The sequence below is a fragment of the Hydra vulgaris genome, chromosome 09 (assembly GCF_038396675.1).
Source record: "Hydra vulgaris chromosome 09, alternate assembly HydraT2T_AEP".
NCBI classification, from domain to species: domain Eukaryota; kingdom Metazoa; phylum Cnidaria; class Hydrozoa; order Anthoathecata; family Hydridae; genus Hydra; species Hydra vulgaris.
This window is the reverse complement of record NC_088928.1, coordinates 29,514,551-29,536,675: the sequence shown is the minus strand read 5'-3', so window position 1 is coordinate 29,536,675 and position 22,125 is coordinate 29,514,551. Positions and strand designations below refer to the sequence as shown.

Sequence of the window (22,125 nt, the reverse complement as noted above, 5' to 3'; positions counted from 1 at the left end):
AGTTTTAATGTCATCCAAAAGTTGAAACAATTAAGTTTTAATGACGTCCGAAAGTTTTAATGTCGTCCAAAAGTTAAAACAATAAGTACAATAAGTTTTATTGTTTTTTAAAAACCACAAAATTAACAACTAGAATGTTTTTTTAATTAAATTTTTATTTTTTTTTAAAACATATTTTTAAAACATGTGCGGAGTGTTGCTACATAGACTATCTTATAGCCTGGTGCTACAAGGCAGTGTTGTACAGTGACTATCTTACAATCTGTATTGCTGCTACACCGACTATCTTATAGCCTGGTGCTACAAGTAGTGCTGCTACATCCCATGGCTCTGGTTCCCCACCCATGGATATTTTTAAGCAATAAACAAATTCTTTTTGAGAGAATTAATTGCTTTTATATATATATATATATATATATATATATATATATATATATATATATATATATATATATATATATATATTTTTTTTTTATTTTTTTTTATTTTAGGTGCCCCAAGAAGTCCTAACGGTCTTGTCACAGAGCACCGCGGAAGTGCATTTAACCAGGAAGTTCACGCCTCCTTCCTTACCGTGACGCGAAAATATGTCCAGAGCTCGTTTCGAACCTGGATCTCTTGCTTATAAAGCAAGCGTTCTAACCAATGCGCCACGGCCGCACTTATATATACAGATATCTATCTATCACTTAAGATAGATAGATATCTGTGGCCATTGGTCAATTTATGATAAGAACAAATATGACATTTTGCAGGAGAAGCGTTTGAAAATTTGATTTGTTGCCATAATTCGGGTAATAATAAAAATAAATTATTTTTGTTTCAGCTATAAATATTTCTGTATAAACTACAGCAATCATAGTTTGACCAAATGAAAGATATAACAAAATATAACAAAACTTTATACTTATCTTAAAATGACCAATTTTGCATTTATCAAAAATTGATCAATGGCCACAGATATAGATATTTTAAAAATAAAATTTTTTATAGATTTATTCCTATTTGTTAAAAATATATTTAAATTTTTTAACAAAAAAAAAATTATTTTTAAATTAACAAAAAAAAAAATTATTTCTAAATTTGGATCTAATTGGGTTATCTTTTTATAGAACATTGATCATGATTGCAGAACAAAATATACTAGAATACAGAGTTGCAAAAAATTTGATTGTCCAACACAACTTGTTATAACACAATACTTAGAATTTCCAGATTATAAATATTTATGTTTGTAAACCTACTTTCTGATTAAGATGTTAAAGTAATCCTTTAAAAAAATGTTTCTGATCAGGTCAGATTTTGTTTCATTGCAACTTTTATTATTTTCAAACTTTTTCTAATAATACTAGCATATTTATTTATACTTGCTATAATTGTTTAATAACCAATGTATTTATGAATCTATTTATATGTGAATGTAGATATTATGCATGTCTTTTATTTATGCTACTCTGTTATTTTTAGCCATAGTGGATACTGTCAGAAATAGAAAGACAAAATCAAAAGAGGTACGACATGCGATATTTGTTATCCAAGAAAAAAATCAACTAAATCAGAAAATTTTGTATTGCAATATCAGATATTTTAATGCACACAATGGTCATATGATTGAGCAGTCGTGGCGCAGTGGTAAGAGTTCTGGCTTAGAATCCAGAGGTCCGAGGTTCGACGCCGGCTCTAGCCCGACAAGCGACATTAGTAAGGAAGGAGGCGTGAACCTCTACTTAAATGCTCTCCCGCGGTGCTCCGTAATAAGACCGTAAGGACTTCTGGGAGCACCTAAATAACTGTAGACAGTGATTATGAAGATGACAATATGAAAATAACTTGTCAGTTTGCTTTTGTTGAAATATGGTTTTAATTTAGTAAATTTTCATGATTTAAAATTTACTTTATTGATCATTAGCCAACATTTTAGGAAAAGAAATCGAATTCAACCCTATTGCGGTAAAAACAAATTTGTTTACTGGTAACGTTAGAAAACTAGTTATTGCTATTTGTCAAGTTATTGGTAATTTATGTTACAATTTTTTATAATAATAATAATTTAAAGTAGTCAAAAGTACAATGCTAATTTTATACTCTAAGTATAATTATTACAATAGAAGTCAAAAGTAAAACGCTAATTTTATACTATAAGTATAATTATTACAGAAGTCAAAAGTACATCGCTAGTTTTACTCAAACTATAATAACGGTTTCTTTTACTTATTCTTTAATTTTTTGATAAATTAAAAAAAACCATTGGAATATTTAATCTTCTTATGCTTTTTTCTCCGTTTTCAAATTTTGCGAAGCATTGTCTGATTGTAAACATGACATCTTGAGAAGCAGAAGTGCAAACTTCAAACAGCAAATGTTTGTTATACTATTTTCAAGGGAATTTCAAAATTTATAAAATTTCTGCTTTATTCTTTTTTTTTAATTTTTAGGTCTAAAAAAGTTTTTTCTTATTACTTGATTTAAAAACATTGATATAATTTTTGCTGTACTTTGAAAATCTTAAAATGCAAATGCCAATACTTTACCCTACATGTGTAGAAAATATGTAAAAAATTTCATGGAGTTTTTATTGAATAAAAATTCATCTTTTTTTTCCTTCAAATTTGAACATTTGGTGGTGTACCGCTTTAACGTCTTAACGCAACTTAACGTTTGTTGCACAACAAATTCTATGTTGTAAAACAATTGTTGCGGAAAAACAAATCAATTTCTAAATCAGTTATTGTACGACCTTTCCTTAACGATTGGAGGCTAAGTTTTACTTACGCAGATACGAACTACTCACTTGTACTTACATTTGCAACTAATAGACAACAGACCTTTTTATTTCCCGTGATTAAAACGAAAACCAAAATGTTTTTTTTTGACAACTCTTTATACAATTTTAGATTTCTGCTCTATTAAAATTTACATTTTATATAGGGTGGTTCAAAAAACTAGCAATTTCTAAAAATACTTTAGCATTTATCTCCCGTGGGCATTGGACTTCCGAAGAGGTCCGGTGGATATCTGTTATATGATCAATGCCTATTGGGCTAAACATGTTTTATATAATAAAATAACAATGGATTTAAAAAATTTTGAATAAAAATATCTTTAGAAGTGCCTCAAAACTATTGAACAAATAATAAGTTCCTAATACTATCCACAAAAAAAACAACAAAAAAAAAACAAACAAAAACAATCAGGTTGATCTAATTTATAAACTTTTTTCAAAAAATTCATAAGCTAATAAGCAGAGCTCAACGACGAGAAGATGAAAGCAGAATGTGATCAAAGAATTTTTTTAAGGTTTATTTAGAAATGAATAAATAATGTTATTTCTAAATAACTGAAAACCATCCTGTTTTTTTCCCATCTCAAACACTGTAAGTATGTAGAACTGTTAAATTGTTGTTGGATGCTAAATTGTTGTTGGATGATAAATTGTTGTTGGATGATAAAATGTTGTTGGATGATAAACTGTTGTTGGATGATAAATTGTTGTTGAATGATAAATTGTTGTTGGATGATAAACTGTTGTTGGATTATAAATGACAAAATAAGTATTAAAATAAATTTTTTTCAAAGCAAAAAATTCAAACTTATTTTTTCAACAAATTTTCTCAACAATTTTCTAAGCCACTTACACCTGAAAAATTTTACAAATATTTTTGATAAATAAAAAAAAAAAAATCTTAAATAATGTCAAAAAAATTTAAAAGGTAAATAAGCACAAAAATAAAATAAACTCTTCCATATACTATTGATGATATTCTGTAAAGTTCTTCTATATACTATTGATGATATTCTGTAAAGTTCATCTATACACTATTGATGATATTTCTTGCCTAAAAGTCAAAAGAAAAAATTTGTTTAGCATTTTGTAGAATTTTGTCATATTTTATATAGTTTTAGGAATATCTTAAGTCCATTTGCATCGTTGCTTCTCATAAACTGAAATTTTTAATTTTTTATTTGTTATATTATGAAAAATAATAACATTTTCTATAAGTATTTTATAAACAATTTAAGAAGATCAAACGCAGTGAAGAATTAGAAACTTTAAATGTCTTTTTCTCAGAACAGCAAAAATGGACTTAAGACGGACAAAGTTGAAAGTTCTTCTTCCGGAGACTTTCAACTTCGCAAATAGACGATTAAAAATTTATGAAATTAAATAATTTGATAAAAATAGGCATAATAAAGAAAAAAAAGTTTCAAATATATATACAGTATCGGACAAAACATGGTGGACAAACTCAAATTTAGAACAAAAGTTGATCATAAACTAAAAAAAACTAGTAAAACAATTGAACATATTATTTTTTATATAGTTTATTATGTTGTTAGCAAAATTAAAAACTTTTGAATCATACTAAAAATCACTAAAAAAGTTTTATAACACATTTTCCCTAACAAACTACATTTTTCTTTGGACAAAACAAGGTGGACATTCAAAAAATCGACTGAAAATTCGAATAATTTTAAAACTTAACTTATTATTTTTCGAAAAACTTCAAAAAATTAACTTAATATTTGGTTAGACCTCCTTGACTTTTAATTACTGCTTTCATTCTTTGAGGCATAGACTCAATTAATGAGTCAACAATTTTCATATCAATCTCTCGCCAGGCCTTCTTGACTTGTTCAAATAATTCCTCACTGGTCTTCACATTTGTACGCTCAATCTTTTTGCCAATTATTTCCTAGATATTTTTTATGAGATTCAGTCTGGGCTTTGTGCAGGTCACTTCATTATGGTGATATTCTTGTCCTTGAACCATTGTTTTACAATGTTAAAAAAAATCCATTTTAGAGGCATCTCCTATTCAGCATGTGAAAACATTATCTTCCATTATATCTTTGTAGACAAAACGGTCCACAATACCATTAATTTTGTGAATAGAACTAGTTCCTAGTGATGAGAAACATCCACAAACCATAGCAGACGTTCCATGTTTAACACTCTTCTTGGTATATTTAGTATTGAATCTGGTGTTCTTTGGTCTCCTGACTCGCTTCTGACCGTCGCTTCCAAAAAGGTTATATTTTGATTCATCACTAAAAAGTTTGTTTTTCCACTGGTCTGCAGTCCAATTTTGGTGTGCTTTGGCAAACGCAAGTCTTAGCTTTCTATTTTTAAAAGAAGTTAGTGGTTTCTTGTCAGGCATTCGAGAAAACAACTTTGCTTCGTTAAATCTTTGTCGCACAATGCGATTAGAGATTTGTAGTTCAAGTTTTTCGGTTTATTTTGTGGATGACAAAAATGGATCTTTTTAAAGCTTTTTAACAATTATTCGATCTAGTCTTTGTGATGTTTTTCTTAGAGGTCCGCCCCGATGGTTTGTTTTATAGCTTCGTCCGCCCCGATGGTTTGTTTTATAGCAAGATCCAAATGATTTGACAGTTTTGTTTACAGTCAATTAAGGTATATTATATTTTCTACAAATTTCAGCTTGACGTTTTCCGCTTTTCAAGTCTTTAATAATATTTTCAGGTAAAACACTTCCTAATTTGTCGTAAGCCATTTTAAGTTGCAATATACGCCATATATCACGAGTTAAATCTATTTTTAGTTAAATTGAAAAAATAATTGGTCAGATGTTCCAAAATCTATTTTATTATTTTAGAGTAATGTTATGATAAAAGTGAAAACAAAAGAATATGGTAAATTGAATAAAGACAATGAAATCTTATAAATAAAGCGTCGTTTTGATTTGTCCACCTTGTTTTGTCCAAGGAAAAATGTAGTTTGTTGAGAAAAATGTGTTATAAATTTTTTTTTTTGATTCTTAGTATAACTCAAACATTTTAAATTTTGTTGAGAACATAATAAACTATTTAAAAAATAATATGTTTAATTGTTTTACTAGTATTTTTTAGTTATTGATCAACTTTTGTTCTAAATTTAAGTTTGTTAACCATGTTTTGTCCGATACTGTATATACATATATATATATATATATATATATATATATATATATATATATATATATATATATATATATATATATATATATATATAGTATATATATATATATATACATACATACATATATAAATATATATATATATAATATATATATATATATATATATATATATATATATATATATATATATATATATATATATATATATATATATACATACATACACATATAAATAAATAAATATATATATATATATATATATATATATATATATAGATATATATATATACATACATAAATATAAATATATATATATATATATATGCACATATATATATACATTAGTAACCATAGGAATAGACACCCCTGTAATTTTTACCATTTTTCTTAGAAAAGTTGACATATGATGCATTTGGTAGATTTAATTATTTATTTTTATATTTAAACCACGTCATCTATTATTTGGCTTATAGGAAATCGCAAATTTTAATCGCTTATATCAATTTTAAACATAATTATGCATTGTTATTGTTAATTGGTGTCAAAAATGAGTCATTACTCTGCTAATGGGTTTCTCTAGTTAAAGGTTAATGTCTCCTTATTTTTGGCTTTGGAAAATGGTTTAAAAGCAAGAAGACCCAGAAAAAAAACATATTTAAACAAAAAACAACGAAAGAATCGTTTGATTTGGGCAAAAAAATACAAGGAGTGGACAAAGGAAGACTGGGCAAGAGTTATTTGGAGTGATGAAAGCAAGATTTCCATTTTTGGAAGTGATGGAATCAATTATGTGAGAAGAAGGCCCAGTGAAGATCTTTTACCTAAAAGCATATTGGTTACAATGAAGCATCCCATAAGTAATCCCACAGAAACCTGAGTGTTCTAGCAGTACAGTGCTACATGCCACACCGTAAAAACTGTCAAAAATTGGTTTAAAGCCAAAAAGGTAAACGTTTTGAAGTGGCCTGGAAACAGTCCAGACCTGATCCGATAGAAAACCTGTGGTCTTGACTGAAAAAACTTGTAAGGAAAGAAAAACCTGGGAGCAAGCGACAATTAATAGAGGCCATAATCAAGTCCTGGTTTCACGTGATCAGCACTGAAGATTTGGGCAATTTAGTGGACTCAATGCCTCGTAGGATTGCTGCAGTAATAAAATGGAAATCCAACAAAATATTAAGTTTTTTTTTTATAAGCCATTTTTTTAATAGCATGTTTTGTAAGCTGTAAAACATAAATTTACCGTAACTTGCCACTTTGTCATTAAGTTGTTATATTTTTATATTAAAATTGTGAATTTTAATCAAAATTTTAGTTTTTTTTAATCTAAACACATTAAAAAATAATAATCAATATAGAAAACTGCATAAATATGGTTATTTTCTTTTAAAAAACACACCAAAGTGAAGTTTTAATATATTTTAAAGGGGTGTCCATTCCAATGGCCACTTGTGTATATATATATAAATATAAATATAAATATATATATATATATATATATATATATATATATATATATATATATATATATATATATATATATATATATATATATATATATATATATATATATATATATATATATATATAAAAGAATAAAAAATGCAAAAAATTAATCTAATCAATAATAAACTTATCTATATTTTTTAAAAACTTTTTATTTACCTCTTCAATTGAAATGTTTGCGACTTTAGCATAAAACATAGTAATGGTCTCCGGAAGAAGAACTTTCATTATATAGTCAAAATGCTAAGCAAATACAAATATATAAAATTGTATTGCTTTTCTGTATTATAATTTAAAGAGCTTTCATTAAAGATACAATCCTACTTTATTGATAATAAAGATAATAAAGATAAAATCCTACTTATTTAAATGTTATAATGGAGTAAACCTCACTTTAGTCATGTATATAAGCGTATATTTATATTGTTGATTGTGATTATACTATAATAACTGACAACAAAATAATTGACAATAAAATATTTTGACAACAAAATAATTGACAACAAAATAATTGACAACAAAATAATTGACAACAAAATAATTGACAATAAAATAACTGACAATAAAATAACTGTCAACAAAATAATTGATAACAGAATAACTGACAACAAAATAACTGACAATAAAATAACTGACAATAAAATAACTGAAAACAAAATAACTGACAATAAAATAACTGTCAACAAAATAATTGATAACAAAATAACTGACAACAAAATAACTGTCAACAAAATAATTGATAACAAAACAACTGACAATAAAATAACTGTCAACAAAATAATTGATAACAGAATAACTGACAACAAAATAACTGACAATAAAATAACTGACAATAAAATAACTGTAAACAAAATAACTGACAATAAAATAACTGTCAACAAAATAATTGATAACAAAATATTTGACAACAAAATAACTGTCAACAAAATAATTGATAACAAAATAACTGACAATAAAATAACTGTCAACAAAATAATTGATAACAGAATAACTGACAACAAAATAACTGACAATAAAATAACTGACAATAAAATAACTGACAACAAAATAACTGACAATAAAATAACTGACAACAAAATAACTGACAACAAAATAACTGACAACAAAATAACTGACAGTAAAATAACTGACAATAAAATAACTGAAAACAAAATAATTGATAACAGAATAACTGACAACAAAATAACTGACAACAAAATAACTGACAATAAAATAACTGACAACAAAATAACTGACAACAAAATAACTGACAACAAAATAACTGACAGTAAAATAACTGACAATAAAATAACTAAAAACAAAATAATTGATAACAGAATAACTGACAACAAAATAACTGACAACAAAATAACTGACAATAAAATAACTGAAAACAAAATAACTGACAATAAAATAACTGACAATAAAATAACTGACAATAAAATAACTGACAATAAAATAACTGACAATAAAATAACTGACAATAAAATAACTGACAATAAAATAACTGACAATAAAATAACTGACAATAAAATAACTGACAATAAAATAACTGACAACAAAATAACTGACAACAAAATAACTGTCAACAAAATAACTGACAACAAAATAACTGTCAACAAAATAACTGACAATAAAATAACTGTCAACAAAATAACTGACAATAAAATAACTGACAATAAAATAACTGACAATAAAATAACTGACAATAAAATAACTGACAATAAAATAACTGACAATAAAATAACTGACAATAAAATAACTGACAACAAAATAACTGACAATAAAATAACTGACAATAAAATAACTGACAATAAAATAACTGACAATAAAATAACTGACAATAAAATAACTGACAACAAAATAACTGTCAACAAAATAACTGACAATAAAATAACTGTCAACAAAATAACTGACAATAAAATAACTGACAATAAAATAACTGACAATAAAATAACTGACAACAAAATAACTGACAACAAAATAACTGACAATAAAATAACTGACAATAAAATAACTGGCAACAAAATAACTGACAACAAATGACTACCTTGACAACAAAAAATTGAATACAATGCACAGAAATGAAACAAAAATGACAAAATTAAGAAGATACCTAGAAACTTAAAAAAAAAGCACAAAGTTAAGAAACACCAATAACATGGGTACAAAATTAACACATGCATGTAACAAAATTTATGTTAAACTAAGCCTAATAATTTCTATTATGAATTATTAAGTTAATATTTACTTTTGATTTCTTTGCACAAAACATTTTAAGTAAATAATGACAGATCACTTCTTCGTGTTCATCAGTTAGGATGTTACTACAAGTCTGCATTCTAAGGTATGCTGAATGTGAAATTAAAATTATTAATCTAAACATTTATAACATGAAAAAAAAAAAAATTTTTAACTTATAAAAGCTGAACCTTTATCATTTCCACCTTTTCTAAAAGCCTCATGTCGTCTGCATGTTACCTGCAACAAAAAACACAAAAACTTAAAAAATTGCTTTGAAACAGTTTTCAATAACAATACCTTTAAAGTTTTTACATTGTAAAATAAAAAATTTACCTCTCCATTAAATACTCTATAAATATCTTTTTCGAGACTTTGGACTATATCATGCACTTCATTAACAGTAAGTTTTGAAGCAAACCTACTCAATTTAATTATACACCTATACTCAAACTATTATTTTTATTATTATGGATATATTTATGTTTAATTAAAAACTTATTAGTTGTTTAATATTATATATTATAATTATCAATAACAACAAGGTTTTTCATATCATTCTCCAAGTTTTATGTGATGAAACATGCAAATAACATAATTAATATTTATTGATACATTTTCTTTCAAATTTTTTTATTACAGTATTATTTGTATGTATGTATGCATATATATACAACCCACGGAATTAGAGACGGCATTTGGCAATGCCGACCTAACTGTCGACTTGATATTGTTTGAGGCCGGCATTTTATGCTGCCCTCATTTCTATGTTTTATGGGAACCCTTTTATGTCAAATTTTTTTTGCCAACCTAATGCCGACCTTTAACAGTTTGAAGTTGGCAATATACTGCCGACTCCGACCTCATTTTTCATAATTCCCAGGGTTAATATATACATAAATTAATAGCAAATCATTTTTTTCACTGTGTTTTATCTATAAAGACATGAATGATCAAATTAATAAAACTTCAATTTATACCAAAAATAAAAATACAGCAAATCATGTGTCTTAACTACTGTAATATTAAATATTTAGGAATTTACTGCATTTGCTGCACTGCAAGAAAAGTTTCAAGACAGGAAAAATAAAAATTTTAATTTTCTACAAATATTGATTACAGGAAAGGTAACATAACAACCACAAAAAAATAATGAAAGTATTATGAACCGTGTTGGTGAACACATTAAAAAGTTTTATGTGTTTTTAATTTCGCTTGAGAGCCACTCAAAGCTATTACAGCAGTACTACACTACAGCAGTGTTACACTACAGCAGAAAGAACAAACATAAACATACCAAATGAATGTTGCTGCAATGTATAGACTATTCATAAATGAAATCCAGATTTTAAAAAATCTTGCAAGTACAGTTTATGTCTTAAACTTTTCAAATTTAAATTTAATATCAAATTGGAACTTGCCAGAATGACGTTTGTGATACTTGTGAAAAATATAATGTGCAAATCAAGACAAACGAATCCATTAATGAAGCTAATACCACTAAGAAGCTCCAGACTCCTGAGCTACATAAACCACAGGCTAATGTTTTTAATATTCAAACTATTTGGAGATATATTAAATTTAATATTAAGATATATTAAATTGGAGATATATTAAATTTGGAATCTCAAAACTTTGTAATTTTTTTTTAATGTGCTCATAATGCTCCAATTTTTTTTTAAAGATTTTTGTGTATCCTAGTTGTTTTTTTTTTAGATTGTTTTGTATCCTGGTTGTTTTTTTTTAGATTGTTGTGTATCCTGGTTATTTTTTTTTAGATTGTTGTGTATCCTGGTTTTTTCATAATTGTTGTTTAAATTAAAAAAAGATTTTGCAAAAAAATATGCAAAAAAAAACTTTTAACACACATTTAACAAAGGAAATAAATTTTCATTTAACATTAAATGCGTTAAAGACACTTAAGTGTTATTTAAAGTCTACTTTTGTTTGCTTGGCTGCAATTTTCTACTGTTTTCATTTTTCTCAAGTAATAATTGAGTTTTAACCTTTTTAAAAGTTATTAAAAGAAAAAAGACAGTGAATTAACATTAATGTATATTGGAAAATTCTGCAGTAAACATTTTAGTTTCATCCCATATTTTTAACAAAGTGAATGCCATTTCTTTCAAAATAGTGTTGCATATTGTGTCAAAATATTGTTAAAATTATAAAGGAAAGTTTGACAGAAAATAAGCAAGCATGAGTCACAAAAAGTGATAGTTGTAAGTGCAAGTAGTAGTGAGAAACTTTTAAAAAGTAGTAAAGAAAAGCGAAATAGAGAAATGAAAAAATGATGGTTTTTTGTGTTTTATAGTTTTTGGTATTTTATTCATTTTTAGATTAGAACTTGATTAGAAATTAGATTGAAGAACTTGACTCAAAGCATAGATAGTACTCAGAACACCGTTTAATAGCCCAAGCAATTGCCTCATTACTACTAATAAACCCTAAGCCGTAACAAAAGGCTCCAAATGTGGCCTCCGCAATGCATACCATAAGTACAAACAGGGACACCATCCATGCGCAACATGGGACTGTTAATAGTTAGATATTTTTCAGCTGTTGATGGAATCAGCCTCTCTGAGAGCTACCACAGAGTTCGGGAAACCTGGCTACCAGCCGGCCTCAGAACCATAAAAAACGGAGTTTTAAAGCTGTAACCTCATTAGGAGATAGTAGAATGAGTTGCCTAGTCATAAAAACAGAGACACAAGCAAAACCCATGCATCGAGTCAAGAAGATTCAGCATTCAACATCCTAAACTGGAAACAATGTATTAAAAATACATCTGCGCCAGCCTAATAGATGAGGAAGGGGTGCGAGGCTGGTCAACAGATAGAATCTGTTTACCCCTTAAGTCTTTGCCTAGGAGGCCTTCTACAAAACAGTAGCTGGGTGCATTTAACATCTGCCTAAGATGAGTATTTTATCGAGACACCATCTCTAGCCTTTACTCAACCAAGAGCCCCAAGGCAGGGGGTGTTTTAAATCGGAGTTGGCATCTCCTAGCTTTTGCCTAAAAAGGCGTATCCTACAAGGCAGCAGGACATGAAGCAGATTGTACTGGGTTACATGTTGCCAGTAGCAGGATAACCTGATCTGACTTAAATTAATTAAGATGGTGCGCACTTTAAAGCATGCAAATTTGGACTAGGAACTTGTTCCTTTGGATTGAGCATATTTGAAACAGGGCAATCATCATTTATAATTTAATAAAAAAAATTATAATAATATAATTTAATAAAAAAAATATAATTTGATAAAAAAATATAATTTAATAAAAAAAAAAGACAAAAAAGAATAAATAAAAATAAGACAAAAAAATACAAAAACACTTAATAACAACAGCAAACAAAAATGAAAATAATTAGCAAAACAGCACAAATAAAAATAAACTTTACACAAACGAAAAGGCAAAACACAAAAATTTATGTTATTTTTTGCGAAAAAAGAAAGCTGTAGAAAATGTGGTAAAATAGAAAAACAGCGAACAATAAAAATAACTAGCTACAAACGCGCAAATAATAACAAACTTTACGCAAAAAAAAAGGCAAACACATAAACAACAAAATGAAATAAAAAACTACAAAACAAAAATGCAAACACAAAAGCTTCACAAAATAAAATAAAATAAAAAAATAATTAATCTTTTGTTATTTTTGCCACAAAAAAAAAGGTGTAGAAAAATTGGTAGCAATTTATTTTTATGTTTTAAATAGTTCTTTCTATTATTAATTCGAACTTTTTTCTTTTAAATTGGTACTTTGCTTTTAATTTCAACTTGTTTCTCCGCGCAGCGGCCTTGTTCGTCAAGGTTCGTGTTTTGGAGCTATAGAGTTGAGAGAGGGTTATAACCACTAATAAGTAGCCTCCTCATCTGTAGTGGCCTTCTAGGCCTTGAGGAGGTGATTAACAAAAAAAAAAAAAAATTGATTTTCATTGATTTTTTTTTGTTTTGTTTTTGTTTCATTAAATCTGTTTATTCTTTTATTCATTTTCGTGTTTTATATTTCTTCAATTTTTTAATTTGTTTATAACTTTTAATAATTTTCTTATTTTAATTTATTTTTAACTAATCTTTTTTATTCTTCAAAAAAATTTCCTTCGCCTTTCCTTTTCTCCTTTTTTCCTTTTCAACCGTTAAATAAACACTTCCGCCATTTGCGATATCATAGCATTGAATGATAAAAAATTTTTTCTTTTTAATTAATAGAACTTTTTATTTTTTTTTATTTTTAATAAATATAGTTTTTTTTTTACTTTAAATTATGTTAAAAATTGTATTTCCAAAAAAACTCTCACCATTTATCTCAAATTTTACTTGACTGGAAAGATCAGAAGAAATAGTTTCACAAGCAACAGTGACTTTGATTTAGATTTTCAAAATATTGAATCAGTTGAAAGATTTGGTAACAAATTTGCTTAACAAAACAGCAATTGAAATGAGTTTTTATTTTTATTTTTTTTTAATATTTAGGCAAAAAAACACCATAATTTTCAACCAGAAAGTGCAAAAGTTTTTCTTGCTACTTATCTTGGTTTGATGACATTTGAATTAAAACTAATTGTTTTGAAATCAGAGTTGTTTAAATTTTGAATAATGCTAATAGAATGACATTTTAAAATAATTAGCTAATTAAAGTAATCCATGGTTTCTGTAAACACTACCTTAGAACACGCGCAGATTAAACACCACATCAGAACATCTGCAGATCTTTTCTGGTACATGTTACAAACATCTCCAAAAAAATATATATATATATTTTCAGTGCTATTTTATTTATTAGTAGTCATTTATTAGTATTTTATTTATTAGTAGTCTTATAAAGATACACTCCCTAGTAAAGCATTACCACAACCAAATAAAAAGATAAAGCAGGAACAACAGCGTTTAGTCTGTATAAAGTGCAAGCAAGTGAATAAATTTCTACAAAGTAAAAATTTATTCACTTGATAAGTAAGACTAAAAAATAATCGAACTTTCAAAGAAAGTAAAAGCTGCAACTTTTGTCAAAAAAATATAAAAAGGAATATGATTAAATATGAAAGTACCATGTTATTACCAGTTTTTTTGAATACCACTGCGCAGGTGTTAATCCAAAACAAAAACATTTAATATTCTCATAATTTTTCTTTGATGGTTATTCTAGGCATACTAGGCATATTCCAGGAAAAAATTTGCATTCTTATGCAGTTTGTTAAATTTAAAAACTTTTTACATTGTTTAGGCTGATATTGTTAGTTAATGTATTTCCTATAAACTTTAATAGTCAATAGAGCTGTGCAAGATTAGGTTTTTATTCTTTGATCAAAAAAATCGATGAGTTCGAGTTTGAGATTATTAAACAAACTAGTGAAAGTGTACATTCAACTCATTCAAAAATGTCATCATCAACAAACCATAATTATCCTAATGCTAAAAGTCTACAAATTTTTTATGAAGAAAAGTAAGTTCTTCTACATGCTCTGATAGAAGACTGCAGCGTTTAATGGAAACGATGTTCCCAGATGTTGAGTTCAGACGCTCTGAATAGACACTGGTCTAATATTTTATAACGTTTTAATATAATTTTACAGCAACTTTTTGAAGCGTTTTAATACAATTTTACAGCACCTTTTTAAATATCGAACCTTAGGTTTGAAATTCAAACTATATTGGATTTGAGTTTGATTATTGAATAAACTCGAACTCGAAACTTCGAGTTTCGCACACCTCAAGTAGTTAATCACAATTGTGTAACTTAAATATCAAAAATTGTTAACATAATTTTATTATTGTTAACATAATTTAAATATCAAAGATTGTTAAGATAATTTTTAAATATCAAAGATTGTTAAGATAATTTTTAAATATCAAAGGTTGTTGATATAATTTTTGATATTGAAGATTGTAGTGGTATAGTAGCTTTGGAAGGTGTAGGTTTGGAGGCATCTTTCAGAGTAGGTGCGTAAATTTGGAGGTGTCTTGTCTGATTGACCTAACCTAGGTGGTAACATGTTAACTTTGATCGTAAAAAAAATTATTAACTCTTTTAACTTTTTATTATATTTTATTACTTTTTATTATAAAACAAATATTATTTAAATTATAAATTAAATTAAATACTATTTAAATTGATTATACTTACTTTGGAGTCGAACTAGGTGGACAAAATACATTCTCATCTTCATCACTTTCCATAATCTTCGAATAAGATTCAATTTCTGTTATATTATTGTTATGGTAACAAAACATTTAAAGTCAAAATTAATACTTAAAAAGTTGTTGTGTAAATTAAAAAAAGTTATTAAGAAGAAAAAATTATTATTTTCTGTTCTTCAAAACAAAATTACATTTATAAAAGTTAAATGTTTATATTTGTAAAGAAGTTGAAAACATTTGATTTATCAAATTTTATACTAGTTTTCAGTAAAGACAAATGTTCCAGATATTTTTTTTTTGTAACATTGTGAAATCAATTTTTAATAACTTTTTATAATTATGATATTTCTAGGAAATGTTTTAGTTACATTTTTTTTAATTTTTAATTAGGATAACAAATTTTTAATTAGAATAACAAATTTAAAAGTATATAAAAAAAAGAAAAAAGAATCATTAACTGATAAATAACAATAAATGTTTTTTGTTATTTTTAAAATGCAGTGCATGATATGTGATATTTTTGCAAGGTTTTTATCATGCAATAAAATATAGCTCAAATGTTACAAATAATTTCAACATTCAATATATGCAAACTTTACAAACATACAATCCCAACACGCAATATATAGAAAGCCTTGCAAATGTAAATTGTAATGTAATATCTCCTTTCCATTCAAAAAAAAAACTAAAAATCAATAAATATTTTATCTCTCTAACTCAGAAAGAAAAAAAAAAGAAAAAAAGAAAAGATTTAAATTATAAGAATTTAAAGAAAAGGTAAAAAAGATCATACACCAAAAAGTTTTATTAAGGTTTTTCATCAATGAAGAAAACCTTTTTGAAATTCTTTTTTTTTTTTTGATATAGTTTAAAGCAATTAACTTTTTTTTATTGATATAGTTTAAATTTTTTTTATTGATATAGTTTAAATTTTTTTTATTGATAAAGTTTAAATTTTTTTTATTGATATAGTTTAAAGCAATTAAAAACTAAGTTTTGAACAGAAATAATTTTTACATTCAAAATTCAAGAAGTTGCATCAATTATGTTTTTTATCAACATGATGTGGCACAAAAACTTTTAAAATATTGAAATTATAAAAATTCTACAAAATAATTTTACATTATCATTTTATATAATTAAACAAATCTGAATTAAAAAATTTTTAACTCACTTTTGTGTATAAGGTATTATAAAAAATGTATATAATATATACTATATATATACACATATATAAATGCAGAATTAGGTGCAGATTGATTATGTGATACTGAAATAGGTAGCAGTGGGGGCTTCACTACATTGATGTTTACATCTAGGTAAACATGCAATGCATTTCTAGATAGAACATGTCGCTACAATAACTGAGGGTTTGAGGGCAGCAATTTTTTCTTTAAATTTTATTTTTTTTCTGAAAAATTAAAGAGCACATTTTAAGAATTAAAGCACACATATATTAGGAAATTGCGCCTTTAGATTTATCATCCATCGTGTGTGTGTGTGTGTATATATTATATATATATTAGGTTGATAACTTTTTTCTGACACCATGTTCCTGGGTCATGAACCGATGAATATTTGTACAAAAGTAATGGAAAAAAAAAATTAATTAATTATCTTGGTAAAAAGTAGTTTTTTACAAGTATTTTAAGAATTACAAATTTGATAACGGATATTCATCGAGAACAGCTGTTATAATACCTTTAACAACGGTATCTACTTGGTAATCTAGTGCTGGTGACTTAACTTCCCTTTGTTTATTCTTTGACACTATTACTTAGTATTTTTTGTGACTAATACATTTACCATCAAAGTGTAGTGACCAGCTTTCTAAATGTAATGCTTTCTTCATTTCTTCTTAAATCTTAACAGCTTTTCTAGTAGTTGATCTCAATATACCAGACTATGAAGGTGTGTGAATGTCGGTCCTATCTTGAGAACTGTCAACAAAATGTTGCTGCTTTGCTAGTTGATAACTTTAAAAATGTTACTAACTTGGTTGCAGTTTTGGTTTTGCCGCAGTTCTTGATGTCAAAAACTTCATTCAATGGATCGTATTTTCTTTGATTTACACATTCATCGTACGTTTTCAGCACTTGATCCAGTTTTGCCTGTACTCTCGAATTAATAAATGTGGAAAATTTAATTTCTTTTGCCACAAATTTTTAGTTAGTTTTTCCTCAATTCACTCAATGCGTTCTTGTCTAACTTTGATGGATTCTCCCAAGAACAGATAGCAACCAAAAATATGGATTTGAGTGGTATTTTGCTGGTATCTTCTAGTGATTGTTCTTCTTTTCTTATGTAACTTATAAAATCGTATCGTAGATTCTTCATCCAGATCGTCTTGTTTCTTTCAGTAGTTGAAGCACTTTTCTTATAAGACATTACAATTGAAGATAATACTTGAATATATTTCCGAAAGGTAATAATAATAAATATATGTGCTATATCACTTTCATACTATTCAACATACTATTTGTCATCTGGCAAATTTGGATTCATATAAAATTAATCTATATTCTATATTCTAATAAAATTATTCTATAAATTATTAATCTGGTGAAAATAAATCCATATAAAATTATTAGAGTTGTTTAATCAGGCAGCCTGTATAGTCTAAATCTTGCTAATTTCCATAAACTTCTAGAAGACTCCAGAAAATTCTAGAAAGTTTATTCTAGAAAGAGATTTCTAAAAACATCCAGAACAGTCCAGAAAAATTTAAAAAGTTTCATAAGGTTCAAGATAATTCTAGGCTTCAGAAGATCATATTGCTACTGTCTGCAAATACTCCTTATACACCATTTTAAAAATTTTGTACAGTGACAATTTTTGAAAATTAGTCAGAACAAAACCCATTCATCGATTTATAACACAGAAAATTAATTATTTTACAAAAAGTTATTATATATATATATATATATATATATATATATATATATATATATATATATATATATATATATATATATATATGTATACATATATATATATATATATATATATATATATATATATATATATATATATATGTATACATATATATATATACATATATATATATATATATATATATATATATATATATATATATATATATATATATATGTATATGTATATATATATATACATATATATATATCGGCCTTTGCCAATGTGCCATCGGCAAAGGCCGATTAAGGATAATTATAGGGTTTAATGTATGTGTATAAAGGTAATATCTTAATATTAGGTATGCAACTTGCATATATAAGGTGTGCCTAAGCACCAGTTCGGTTTGGCTTAGTAGCCAATACTGATGCATTGGCCAATGCCGATTAATCTACCGATGCCATTGGCCGATTAATCGGCCAAGGGTTAAGCCGATTAGTTGGTTGCTGGTTACCAATAGCATAGGCTAGTAGGTCGAATCACTTCTGATGAATAGGTACATGTTAAATATGTAATTTAAATCCCTTATATTATTATAATACCCTTAAATAAATACATCAAACCTTTTATTAGCCACAATCGGCATTAGCCGATGGGACATCACTAATATATATGTATGTATATATATATATGTATATATATATATATATATATATATATATATATATATATATATGTATATATATATACATATATATATATATATATATATGTATATATATATATATATATATATATATATATATATACATATATATATATATATATATATATATATTTATATATATATATATAAATATATATATATGTATAAATATATATATATATATATATATATATATATATATATATATATATATATATATATATATATATATATATATATATATATATATATATACATATTAGGGTGAAGCATGAGTACATTGACATTTTCAAAAGTTTTAAAAATGAATGTGGTACCTGTTTATTTTGTTCCTTATATCATGATATTGACTCCTGCTAAAGTTTAGCGAATTTGAATGATTTTAGAGCGCATTTTTTGATTAACATTATTTTCTTATTGTAATATACTATAAATTTAGTTACTGTAAATTTTTTCATTTGTTCAATTATCTATTTATTTTATTATGAAGTAACTTTTAATTTGATTGAATTTAATTAATTATAATTTTTATTAGCAATTTTATTCTTATTCTTATGATTACTGATTTGTGGCACTTTTTTAAAATAATTTATTTTTATGATAATAACAATTGTTTTACTCAGGTTCATATTGTTATTGTTATTATATCATTTTGTTCATTATTTTGTTATATTTTGATTTTCAGCAATACCCTGAAATGGATTCTCAGTTATCTTCGTTTTCGGACTTTGTTTTCACACTTTTGAAAACACATTTTTGAAAAAAAACACAACTACTGATATTTTTTTGTGGTGTCAAGCACTCTCAGTATTTTTTCATCATCACAAAAAAGAAAAAAATAATAATTGAGAAAGTGCTAGGTGAGTAATTCCAGAAGCATTTCCTTTGTGGAATATGGCAAGAATTCCAACAACTATTGAACATAATACAATTGCTTGTAATATAAAACAATACAAAGTAATGCAAAAGCTTGAAATATTTTTTACAAATGGGTTAAAATAAAGAAAAACATGAAACAAGCTTCAGCAACACAAACAACAAATAAAAATTGTGAAGAAATATCAAATCTTTGATATTGCATATGCTGATGCCATGAGTGTTATTACAATCGAAGAAGATATTTCAGGCTATTTCTAATAAATCAGTGAGGTGAACATAAAGGATACATGGTCGGAGTTGACATGGCATTTACGAAAACAGAGACGTCCAGAAAAGAAAAGAATTAGAAGAGTTCAGATGTTGTGAGAAAGAAAAGCAAAAAAAAAAAGAAAGCTGAAAAGTCACATTGATTTAATGCACCTATCTGACAAGTCTGACAAGTCTAAATCTGGCAGTGAAACCTCAGATGAAGAATTTATGAAACTGAGGAAATCTAGTCAAAATGTTGTAAAGAGGGGATCTCAAGTATCATTTCACCTGAGTTAGCATCTGCTCTTGACCAAACCAACATTACAGATCACCAAATAACTTATTTACTGGCAGATAAAGGTTTAGTTCATGACATTTTAGATTTTGCTATTAGTCCCAATATGATTCAGAGAGCTAGAATTACTAATCAAAACAAAATTGCTACAACCATCAAGTCTACATTCAACTTATCAAATGTTCCATTGACTGTTTATTTTATATGCCATAGTGGAAGAGCGCTCGCTTCATAAGCAAGAAGTTCTGAGTTCAATCCCCACCACATCCCTGGTAGTACCATGACCAACTTGTTTCTTTATACAGCGGCCTTGTTCGTCAAGGTTTGTGTTTCGGAGTTATAGAGTTGAAAGAGGGTTGTAACCATAACTAAAGCAGGCTCCTTGACTGTAGTGGCCTTCATGGCCTTGGAGAGGTGAATTCAAATAATAAAAAAAATATTGCAAAGTATTACCAGATGTAACTGAAAGAAATTTGGTTGATCAATTAGCAGTTGTTATTACAGGTTATGTTGACCAGCTTCTTGGCATTCCAAAGTTAATAAGTGGAACTGGTGAAGATTACCAAAAATGAAGAAGAAAAGCAATTCTTGCTGAACATCGGTCAAAGTTTCCTCATCCACAAAAAACTTTGTTGATTGATGGAATTAAGTCATCAAAAAATGATGGAATCGAAAATCAATAAACATTTTTCATACAATACAATATATTATGGACCATGGGTTCAATATTTTTTTATTATTATTTTAGTAATGCAGCAAGTATTCCAGTGCTCATGAAATTTGACAAAGTAACAAATGAGACTCGAAACTTTAACAATTATTGAGATTTTTTTTCTTAAGTGAATGCAAATATCTTGTTATAAACCAGAAGTTTATTAATTAATTTTTTAATTTATTAATTTGTAAACAATAATACTATTATTTTAGTTTTTATAAATAGTACATGGTTTTCGATTAGTATACAGTAAAAGTTAAAATGCAATGTTTTATTTTAATTTATTTATATTTTGGGATTGCACACTAAAAGAGATTGCTGACCAAAATAACCAAAAAAGTAAAAAACTTGATATTGATGAGCAACCTTTAAAAATATAAAATCATGCCCAAATTTCACAATTGTTATTCTTAAGCATGTCTCAACATAAAATGGTACCATTAAAGTAATTAAAAACTTTTTTTTTGCATAATCCCTAATATATATATATATATATATATATATATATATATATATATATATATATATATATATATATATATATATATATATATATATATATGTATATATATATATATATATATATATATATATATATATGTATATATATATATATATG

The 22,125-nt window shown here is 26.2% G+C and overlaps 1 protein-coding gene across 1 annotated transcript in view; it reads right to left on the bottom strand.

Annotated features, from left to right (window-relative positions):
- Window positions 1-3,552: 3,552 nt before the first annotated feature.
- The window catches only part of LOC101237982 (uncharacterized), a 33,421-nt gene continuing 14,848 nt past the window's right edge, over window positions 3,553-22,125 (bottom strand). Inside the window, exons 4-9 of the mRNA XM_065806694.1 lie at window positions 15,775-15,850; window positions 9,983-10,067; window positions 9,838-9,886; window positions 9,657-9,757; window positions 7,586-7,669; window positions 3,553-3,836 (exon numbers count right to left, since the gene is read on the bottom strand). Of these exons, the coding sequence (XP_065662766.1) occupies window positions 3,810-3,836; window positions 7,586-7,669; window positions 9,657-9,757; window positions 9,838-9,886; window positions 9,983-10,067; window positions 15,775-15,850 (422 nt within the window). The 3' untranslated portion in view covers window positions 3,553-3,809. The remainder of the gene's footprint in view (window positions 3,837-7,585; window positions 7,670-9,656; window positions 9,758-9,837; window positions 9,887-9,982; window positions 10,068-15,774; window positions 15,851-22,125) is intronic.